Source organism: Chanodichthys erythropterus, chromosome 16 (genome assembly GCF_024489055.1).
Source record: "Chanodichthys erythropterus isolate Z2021 chromosome 16, ASM2448905v1, whole genome shotgun sequence".
Taxonomy (NCBI): domain Eukaryota; kingdom Metazoa; phylum Chordata; class Actinopteri; order Cypriniformes; family Xenocyprididae; genus Chanodichthys; species Chanodichthys erythropterus.
The window spans coordinates 6,538,276-6,550,000 of NC_090236.1; the positions used below are offsets into that span (position 1 = coordinate 6,538,276).

Genomic DNA, 11,725 nt, shown 5'->3' on the forward strand with positions numbered 1-11,725 from the left:
TTTATTTATTTATGTATTTTTACTTTTTGTGACTGTTTTCCTGCCAGACTGACTATCAAGTGTGTGTTGTGTATGTATGTGTGTGTGTGTGTGTGTGTGTGTGTGTGTATGTATGTATGTGTGTGTGTGTGTGCAAAATCCATATAAAGTGCAAAACTTCAATATATGCTCATGTTAAAAATTCAAGTTTGATTTTTTTTTTGAGTGTCTAACATTTAAGTAACTATTACGCACATGATGCCCAAATGATCTCCTGACTATAGTATGATTATGAGACTGAAGGACATTTATTCAGATGGTCATTGTCACTTTTTCTATAGATTAATTAAAGTTGAGCCCAGCACTTGACAAAATGGAGGAGAAAATTATAGGTTCTCAACTCTGGCCCTCGAGGTCCACTTTCCTCCAGAGTTTAGCTCCAACCTTGATCAAACTTACCTTCCTATAACTTTCTAGTAATCCCAAAGACCTTGGTTAGCTGGGTTAGGTGTGTTTGATTAGGTTTGGAGCTAAACTCTGCAGGAAAAATGGACCTTGAGGGCCACATTTGAGAACCCCTGCTTAAATCAATAGTTCCGCAAATGCTCAACCAATAGAATGACATTGAGGCAGATCTATTCATTTGTCTAACCAATGGTTAGAAATGGCAAACTTCACCTTTAAAGCTGTTAGATGAATAACAAATGTTCTCTCTTCAGATGTTTCTTGTGTTTTTTTTTTTTTTTTTAATTGAGAATGTGTGTGTGTGAGCATGTTCTTATTTTGAGATTTTTGTCTTATTTTTACACTAATTTAAATCTTAACTTGTCTCTCTTTTTCTCTTTCAGATACGTTCCAGTCTCTAATATCATTCTCTCAGAATCACCTGACCTCTCTATTCGAGACCGCATACACTTCCCTCATGTCGTCCATCTCCCCTCACATCGTCTGCCTCTTTACTGACCTATCTCGCTTCCTCCAAGGCACCGGCAACGTCTCTGTCGAAACCGCCGTGCACTGTTTCTTCGACAGTCTCTTCCCGTTGGTCCACACTCATATTGTCAATCCCGGCATGGCCGGGAGCGTCGGCGGAGATACGTCTGACGGCAACCAGCTCGGCGACTGTCTCCGCATGACGAGGCAGGACGTTAACCCCTTTGGGCCACACCCAAAAGCGATGGCAAAGTCACTTGCGGATGCATTGCGGGCAGGGCGGGTGCTCAGCTTGGCGCTCGGTGTAGGGTCAGAGGTGATGAACATTACGGACACGGCGGAGTTATCAAAAGAGTGCACGCGTGCACTGGTGCGCATGCATTACTGCTCTCATTGCCGTGGGCTCACCCTGATCCGGGCATGCAGCGGCTACTGCCTCAACGTCATGCGTGGGTGCTTGGCCAGCCTCTCAGAGCTACACAACCCATGGAGACAGTATGTCACCGTGCTGCAGGATCTCACACACATGGTCGCTGGAGCGCACAACCTGGAGCTCGCTTTGCTGGGGATCAGAGGTCAAGTTGAGGAGGCCATTCTCTATGCTCAACTCCACGGGCAGAGGCTAACTGCCACGGTGGGTATCAGTGTGCATAGTTAAACTTGTATGCTGTAAAAGGGCTGTGAGAATGGAATTTTCGTTTCGTGCTTCCAAAGATTATGAAAACAAGATCAAGGAAAAGCGATTATTGTGCCGCTTTTCCGTCTAGCGAACCTACTTTTCCTTCAGAGCACTGCACTTCATTGTTCATACATTATTTGCTCATTATTATTGTATTCACAAGTTCGCACTTACATATAATCAGAAAGCACAAAGAGTATGCTTATTTGGCATACTGTCCAAGGAAGGAGGGCTCTGAGCCCGGAATTTAGCCCGAACCCAGAGTACTCCCCCATCCCTGGCTGGGATAGTAATAATTGAGAGAGAGGAGTTGGGGTGGTGAACGGATGCTGGAAAAACTGTTGTGGAACAGAGGTAATTCGGCTGTATATATACCTACTATTAGTGAATCATTATCTGAACGTGCTCCTCTGGTGGTGTTAATCAAATGTCAGGTGTTGTCCTGAACGTTGTTAATAAAACATCATATGTTATGTGCTTTGAGACGTGAAGTAATTTAACGCCGTGTCTCGTGTACTTTGCAGGCTTTGGCTGTGCACGTTCTTGTGTTTTGGAGGAGGCATGGCTTTTGAGATGCTCTGAAGGGAGGGTGGGATCTTTTGCTTTCAAAACTATCTTGTTATTTCTAGCCTCTCTGAAACTGCCTACCCTACCTTTAACATATTTAATTATTGCAGGTTTGCATAATATTCTGAGTTTGCATTTTACTTTTTATTCATTCTGAGGAATACTGAATCTGTTTTATGCAAGTTAAGCCACGTTTCCACCACAGGAACTTTTCCCAGGGACTGGGGACTTTAGGGTGGTGTTCGGTGTGTTTCAACTGTAGGGACTAGGGACTAAATGATGTTCAGGGTAAAAATGTTCCCCTCAGAAAGTCCCTGATCTCGAGGTAGTACTTTTTCAAAATTCAGGAGTACGAAATCCAGCGGGAACTGGAAAGTTGTGCGCAGTCCTACTTCACTGGACTTAAAGGATTAGTTCACTTTTAAAATAAAAATTTCCTGATAATTTACTCACCCCCATGTCATGCAAGATGTCCATGTCTTTTTTTCTTCAGTTGAAAAGAAATTCAAGTTTTTGATGAAAACATTCCGGGATTTTTCTCCTTATAGTAGACTTCAATGGGCACCAAACAGTTGAAGGTCAAAATTAGTTTCAGTGCAGCTTCAAATTGCTCAACACGATCCCAGATCCCAGAGAGATAAGGGTCTTATCTAGTGAAACCATTGCTCATTTTCTGAAAAAAATTGAAAATTATATAAGTTTTAATCTTAAATGCTTATCTTGAACTAGCTCTCTTCTTCTTCTCCTCTATTTGAATTCCAGCAGTGTAGACACTGCTAAGTGTATTACTGCCCTCCAGAGGCCAAAGTTTGAACTAATTGTTATATACTATTGAACTAGCATATTGCATTTAAAAATTAGTTCAAACTTTGACCCGTGGAGGGCAGTAATACACTTAGCAGAGTCTACACTGCTGAAATTCAAATGAAGAAGAAGAGAGCTAGTTCAAGACGAGCATTTCTGGTTAAAACTTCAATTTTTTTCAGAAAATGAGCGATGGTTTCACTAGATAAGACCCTTATTTTTCATCTGGGATCGTGTTGAACAATTTGAAGCTGCAGTGAAACTAATTTTGACCTTCAACTGTTTGGTGCCGATTCAAGTCCACTATATGGAAAAAAATCCTGGAATGTTTTCATCAAAAACTTCAATTTCATTTCGACTGAAGAAAGAAAGACATCTTGTATGAAATGGGGGTGAGTAAATTATCAGGAAAAGTTAATTTAAAAGTGAACTAATCCTTTAATCTTCACGGTACTTCAGACCACGACAGAAACGCCGACAGTTACAGTTCTAGGGAAAAAAAGTTCCTGGGACAAATTGTTCTAGGTAATTTCAGTGGAAACATGGCTTAAGTTGTACTTTTTCAAAGTTCAGGAACTTTTGTGGGTGGGACTTGGGTGCTGAATATGCTGATTGGTTGAGTTCACGCAGCATTTTGATTGGTTGACTCCAACATTTTATTTCAACCACCATTTTTAAAATTCTTTTGCGGTGCATGCACTAAGAGTAGTTTGCTGTTCGCATCAACAATGGAGTTTAAAAAAATATGCCTAATGATGGAGGTTCAGGCTTTATTAAGATTATAGTGACTCAGATATTTTGTTGTAAACAAATCATTACTTGAAAAAAGTAATCTGATTACATAACTCGTGTTACTTGTAATGCGTTACCCCCAACACTTGCTTGTAAGGCTGTTGTAGTTCATCTTAGCAAGAATATTTGCAGAAAATCTGAAAGCTTATGGAAATCCAGAAAGGTCAGGCAAGTTCACTACTTCTGTGAGATTCTTCTGGTGCCGTGTGTCCGAACAATGTGTCTCTTAGTCTGCTGTTATCATGTACTGTCTGAATGAGGGTTTGGAAACGGGAACTTTTGGCAGAATTTTGTTTGTACATTTATCACTGACATACACACATGCTCTTAGCTTTAAACTCTAAGTCCATTTATCACACGCTAAGTCAAACTAACATTTACTCACACTTCAAAGCCACTTCATGGGATTGGAAAGACCTGGACAAAGTGAACCCAGGTCACTTTATTTTGAAATGCTTTTAAATGTGACACTCCATTAGAATACTGGCATTATACTCTCTGCCAGTGTGTTTATTTTGAAGATGTTAAAGATTGATTTGCTTTAAGGGCAGAATGTGATTGCTTAACCAAATTGTGATGATGGCTTTGGCTATGTTTGAAATGGAATACTAACTTTTTGTGCAGCATTTATGTTGTCTGCTATTTATTTTCCAAAACTTGAAACTGTATGAAATACGCAATGATATAAACAATAGTACGGTACATTGTTAGTGCATTGCATGTTTTAATTCAGTGGCATAGAAAATCTGGAAATAAACAGTGACACTTTTTGCAGTCCAATCAAACAATATGTCTAGAAAGAGATGTTTCAAAATCACAGCTGACATAACTTCATGTTCATTTGTCATACTAAAAGGTCAAGTTGAGTGCATTGCATTGTGGCATACAGTTCCCAATTGTCATCTTCTAGATAATTGCATTTCCGGTTATCCTTCCGCAGCAGTGTTTGCTAAAAACGTATAGGCTAGTAAATGGTGAGGGATATGCTAGTAGGCTAATTAGTTGGTATTATTCTAATCTCATGTAGCAGGCTTACTGATAATTTGAAGGTTTAATTTAATATGAAATTGACTTATAATGCATTGATTATTAAGTAAAAACAGTCATATTCTGAAAATATTATTACAATTTAAAATAATTGTTTTCTATTTTAATATGTAATTTATTTCTGTGATGCAAAGCTGAATTTTCAGCATCATTACTCCAGTCTTAAGTGTCACATGATCCTTCAGAAATTATTCTTTTGTTAAATATCTTTTGTTCAATTTAATAATTTATATTTTTAAAAATTCTTTCTGACCCTAAACTTTTGAGTGGTAATGTACATCATAAAGGGATTTTGTAGTCTTTCTAATCAGGCACTGAATGGATTCTTTCAGCTAGTAAAATTTCTTTTGGGATTCCAAATTCTGTGGTGGATAGAATCCTGCATTAAACTATGGAAAAAGCTCGGAGATTGTTTCTGGCAGGCCATTTCTGTTTTCCTCTGCTGCTGTGTGTAAATCTCCACTGTTTTCTTTACACTAAGCAATGAATTTGAGAGAAAATAGTGAAACCCCACAGGACTACCATCCTGATAACAGACTGTATTACCCACGATCCTCTGCTTGTATTATCTCCTAGTGTTTTTATCTCCTGAATATGCTGTATTTGGTTCTGTTAAAATAATGCACAACATTTTTCCGCCTCTTTAATTTTTGTATTCTCCTTCCAAAGATCATAAACTGTAGATTTCTCTGCTCTCTGCAAATGTGTGTGTGTGAAGCCGAGATGTTATTAGAGGAATTATAGCAATGGTTTGATTTTCACTGGGATACTTTCCCAAACGGATTGTGGTTGGCATGCTGTCCGATCATGTGTGCTGCCTGAGAGGGCATGCTGCGTGTGTAGTGTATGTGTGTGTGTTTTCTGGGATCAGGTTTTAGAGGTCTGTCGAGACACTGTAGGTGCTGACAGCGCTGGCTGCCCTCATGCATGTCTGAAAGAGTTCTATTGACCAGCACTGTATGACTGGGACGAGGGGAGTGAGAGTAAATTGAGAAGTTTTTAAAAGAGGACTGGGGTCTTTTTACATCTCTGTGGTCTTTGTGTGTGTGGTTTTAAATCCCTGACGATCAGGTGTCATACACATGTACCATTAGGTTTAGGTGATGCAGGGCTGTGATACAAGCTGGACTTGGATAATGACGTGTATGTGTGTGTCTTGCATGCAATGCACATTCCTTTCATTGTCTTTTTAAATTCTGGACTGTCAGTGCTGGTTATACAATTAGAGACTCAATTTTCCTCTATTGTTTCTTTTCTTCCCTTTTTCGGGTATAAGAGGTCTTTCATATTTATTCTGGCCAAGATCTGCCTACTTAGACAGTAAGGGGCCATATGACTGACAGGTGAAGTGTCCAACCACTCAATATGCAGTTTTTACATGACACTTAGAGGAGGGTAAGTCTGAAATCGAATATAACCTTAAGACCCAAAGAGTAACATATACAGTAGGTGTGCTCAAGGATATCTTGTTTACTTGCCACTAAATCTTTGTTCACCCCGCAGTGGATTCGGCTGTCAATTGTAAAGCCGCAAGATCCATCTCACCTATAGGAAAGCATCGGCTTTTAAAACAACGAACAAAAAATAATAATTTATAATGCTACTACTACTACTACTACTATTAATAATAATAATAACAAAATAATAAATAAAAATATTTTCTGAAGGATCATGTGACTGTAAAGTAATTTCAGCATGGCCATCACATGAATAAATTAAAATATATTAGATTATATCATTTTAAAATATATTAGATTAAAAAAAAACCCCGTTATTTTAAATTTTAGTGATATTTAATAATTCTTGATAAAATAAATAAATAAATAAATAAATGCAGTCTTGGTGAGCAAAATTAAAAAATATATATCTTTGTTGATATGAACCAAGAATTTTTTATTTTATTTTAAATTATTATATATATATATATATATATATATGTGTATATATATAATATATATATGTGTATATATATATATAATATATATATATATATATATATATATATATATATATATATATATATATATATATATAAATATATAAATAATATAATGTATATATATATGTGTGTATATATATATATATATATATATATATATATATATATATATATATATATATATATATATATATATATATATATATATATATATATTATTAAATTATTTATAAAAATATATTATTAAATTATTTATAAAAATATATTATTTAAACAAAATAAAACAAATGTAAAATAAAAACAAATTAAGATGCTGGAAAACCAAAGAATTTGTGGGACCTGGAGGATTTTTCTGAAGAACATTGGGCAGTTTTACTGCTCAGGAGAAACAAGGGACTCATGACCAACCATCAAAAAACAAACAGTTATGGACTATCCAAGTAATGCCACACAGTATTACAAATCAAGGATATGTAAACTTTTGAATGGGGTCATTTTTATAAATTCAGCTATTTTTTATTTATTTATCTATTTATTTTGTCTTGTGGAATATATGTAAGCATCTTTTATGTAAAATATCTTATTCAGGACAGTACTAAATAAAAAAATAATGTATCTCTCCTATTTAGTTCAAATAAGTATCATTTTGCAGATTCTGCAATATGTAATATATTTATTTATTTATACATAAATTCCTTGCTATAAATGGGAAAAGTTTAAGATCTGGAAAGCTCATTATATTTTGTCTCTACTCCTCACTTTCTCTCATCCCTTGTTCCCAGTCATATTGTCTTTTTAACTCATCCTTAAATTCGTTCTCTTCCCTCTTTCAGTAATTTTCTCCACATTTGCAGGGTTTTCATAGTAATTGTTGTATATTTCAACAGGTTTAAGGTCCATTAATAATTCGACTGCTGAACGGAATGACAGGATTTACACCGCAATGTTATTTCCCAACTGGAGATGGAAAGGAATTGTAGTCGTGAGGTCAGAGTTCACCTGAGGTGTTGTAATGTCTCAGTGTCGCTATAGTGTGGAAGCAGACAGTCTTTCCGTGACCCATATGTGCTGTGTCTAAAAGTGGCTGCTGACAACTATGAGTGCATATCAGACAAAAACGAGAAAAATGTAATAACTCATTATCCGTCGTCCCGAGCAGTTAATGTGCTGCTCTACCTTATTTCCTCCGAGGTTTAACTGAGGGCTCTAATTACAGTCTTACACAGGAATTTTAATAGTAGCTTGTGCTTTTTAGATAATGGAAACAAGGCCCCTGGGATTAGAAAAGATTTCCAAAGCCCAGAACACAGACAGCGATGAGAGAGGGGTCAGTAAAAGAGTCCTGCATCTGTCTCTCTCTCTAATTAACCTAATTGCTTTATTTCTCTTCACTTTTTTTCATTGTATTATTTTTATTTTTAAATTTAGAATTTTGGAAAAATTTGCAAACCTCACAAAATAACAGAACACACATAATCATTATAATACTTATTTTGACCCCTATAAGTACTATATACCACTATACAGGGCCTAAAATACTGTACTCTGTTATTTATAATATTTTGTACTCTGTTCATGGAAAGTGCCTTATCACACTATCTCTCCACAAATTCATCTTTCCGATGAGTGAAAAGTGAGGAATCAATTACCTCACCAAGTTTGTAACCCTCGGCAGAGCTATTTTCCGTTCTGATGCAGAGAATGACTGTAGTGAAAGAGAAAGCCCCCCACTTATGTTTTTTTTTCTCTTATTCTTGTTGCTTTTCAGTCATTACCCTTGCTGAGTGTGCAGTATTCGCCTCTTGGTACCATATAATCATTCCTGTGAACACAAATTTATGAATACAGGAAATTATTATGTGTATTGATGCACTAGGACTTTATGGACTTAAGGTCCATTTGATATGAGTAATTAGGAGGAAATGAGAATCTGTCTAGAAATGTTTGGATTATAAATATGGGAGGAGATATTTTAAGAATCTTTGAATTTAAACATTCAGTTGTGTTTGAGTTTTGGCCAGAAGAGTTTAATACTGGAATAGCTAAATGGGTCTGGAAAGGTGGTGGTTCTGGGATTGGAAGGAAAGATGATCTATCTGGTCAGCTCTGATCCTGATTTATGCAACTCTTCACTGACAACCAGGTCACATGACATTTTATATAAATGCAGTCTTTGTTAATATGTGGCATTAGACCAGTTCTGTTAACTTCCAACAGCCAGGAGAGAAAGTGATCCATATTTCACAGGAACTAAAGCTTAAAATTAGTATATCAGACATAAATGTAGATATTTTAAATTCATGCAAAGTGTGTACATACATTTGATCTATTTTTATTCATCAGGAATGTAATAGAAAATTATATCAGTAAGCACTATATTGACATGAGGATTTCAACTTTAATTTCTTACTTCACTTCACTTCACCCCATTGAAATTATTATAACTTATTTCTAGAAAGCTACTCTATTTTGAAAGCTGCTGAGTCCTGATGGTAAATGTAAGTATGTTTGGTAACTCCCACTGACATTGGATTGATTCAAATTGAACCAGTACAGTATCATAACACTATCCTTCAGATATTGACTTGGATTGTAATGTAACTGGATGAAGATGTTATGACAGAAGAATGACCTTTAGAAGAATTTCCTTTTTTTTCCGTTTTATGCTCATGAACATTTTTTGATAGCTAAACAACAGAGTTCTGTCTGATTTGGTTTCCCAGTGCATCATCTTTCAAAATGTTGTTTACATTGATGTTTTGGAGAGGCAGTAACATTAGAGGTTGGCGACATCCGCTTGCTGGGAAACCAGATTGCAAATCATGTGTGAGTGATTATGAAAAACTGCAAAGAAGCTCAAATATGCTCGTAAACAGAATATTTACAGTTTAGAGTGAAATATGGAGCAGAGAAAAGGAGATCTGAGAGGATAGTAGAGGAGAGGGACGAGACGAGGAAAGTGAGCATAACAGTCGCTGAGTCAGCCAGTCTGGGGTCAGATCCTCAGCACCCTTGTGTTGGTAAAGAGAAGTGCGAGAGAGAGAGGATGATTTAAATCTGGGAAGCTCTTTGAGGCGGAGCATATGTGTCCAGACCACAAACTTGGCTGAGACAGAGGAAAGAGAGATAGAAAACATATAGGAAATGAATACTACCATGCACAGCTTTGAAACGTTCATTGTGACAGACAATGTGTTTGTTGTTTGTTCTTTACAGCTTCCAGTTAGAACTTTCTGCAGTCTTCACATGCAAAACATAAAATGTTGGATGTGCCACAATTTGAGCCTCGGTGCTGATTTTTGTCTCTCTCCCTCTTTTCCTGAGGGTGTTTTGGGTTAGTATTTAATGATCTGGGCTGGTGACTGAAATTAGTGTAGAATAAAATCCAGATGATGCATTTTTTTTTTTTAAATATAGTTTTATTTTAATAACTTATTTTTTTCTTTTCTAAAAAAGCCTAATAATTGAATGTTTCACAACATTTTTTTTTTCTGCTAAAACCATTAATTGTACCAGCTTTTTGGGTGTGATCTGAGATGAATATAAAAAAAATATGATAATTTTTTTCATGTTATTGCTGTTTCTGCATAATATTGAAATGTAGTCTTGGCAAAAACATCTGTCTTTCCTCATTTAAATAGAAAGGAACTGACAAACTTGGCACAACATACTGCTCGAATACTTTTTTCAGTTAGGAAAGGGAAATCAATCTATGAATGCCTTCTTATAGTTGTTTTCACTCATTAAATGTTTGAAAAGTGAAGGTTTAAAGGGGACCAATTATGCCTCTTTTCACAAGATGTAAGATGCTTTAACAGCTCGTGCTTTGGTTGCCGAACAACAACAAAGCTGGAGAATCTCACGCAGCCAAAATGAGGATTGTCAGTAGACTTGTGCCGATATTTGGTAATGCGATAAATCGCGATAATGAATATGCACGATATTGTAATCGTCGGCACTTCAGAATACTGTAAATAATAATTTATTACCAATTATTAATATTTTATAAGGCAATTAAGAATACTTTACCCATCAATCGTATAAAATGCACAACACCGCTGTATTCTGCGTCAAAAGGACACACGCTCAGATGTAAACAATCCCAACGTGCACGAGAAGCACATGGCGGAACCAGTGAAGGAGACGAGCTGAATGAAAGTGTGCGTTCACTCTCTGACAGCAGAGGGCGCTGATGGAACAGCAGCGTGCAGCGGTTACCACGGAAACCGTGCAAACAAAGTAACTGCGCTAGTGAAGTTTTTAAAAATGCTTCAAACAGCCATTCATTTTTTTGTAATCTCAGTGTTGTTCATCACAGCACCAAATACTGAATACTTAAAGACTTAAAAGGATATTTATTTTCAAACCTAGACATTTTTATATTTTAATCTGGACTACAACATGCCCTAATGATTAGAAATGTTCTGATTATTTGTTATTGTTCAGTAAAACATACAGCTTCCTTAGTTAACATGTTAATTCATTATCACTAAACTGACAATAAAAATACTTATAAAGTATTAATTATTACTATTTAATAACATTGCTAAAATCAAAATAACTTATTTAATGGACCTGAGATAAAACTAACAATGATCAGTTGTGTTTCTAAACTAACATTAACAAAAAATAACAAATGTAGCTATTGCTCAATCTTAGTAAATGCATTAAATAGAGTCAAGTGTTGTCTGTTGTTCTTTATAGCCTAATTCTTTTGCATTTTAATCTGTTTGAAAATTTCAGGCAGTTGTTTTTGTTTTATTACAAAAAGAGTTCTTAAACCTGTTAAACTATGACAAAAATGGTTTTGCAATTTATTTTAATATCGTGATAATACCGTATAAATACCGTGATAAAAGCTTAATCAATTAATCGCAACATGAAAATTTGATACCGTCACATGCCTAATTGTCGGTAACGGTGTTCAGCCTTACATTGTTCAAACCTGAGTCGGACACTGGAGAGACTCAGGAAGAAGTTTTAGA

General features: G+C 35.9%; 1 protein-coding gene across 2 annotated transcripts in view; it reads left to right on the top strand.

Moving 5' to 3' along the window:
* gpc5c (glypican 5c) overlaps positions 1-11,725 on the top strand; it is a 170,279-nt gene that overhangs the window by 41,698 nt on the left and 116,856 nt on the right. For both annotated transcript variants that reach the window (XM_067363461.1, XM_067363462.1), the window contains exon 3: positions 828-1,546. In XM_067363461.1, coding sequence (XP_067219562.1) covers positions 828-1,546 — 719 coding nt within the window. The remainder of the gene's footprint in view (positions 1-827; positions 1,547-11,725) is intronic.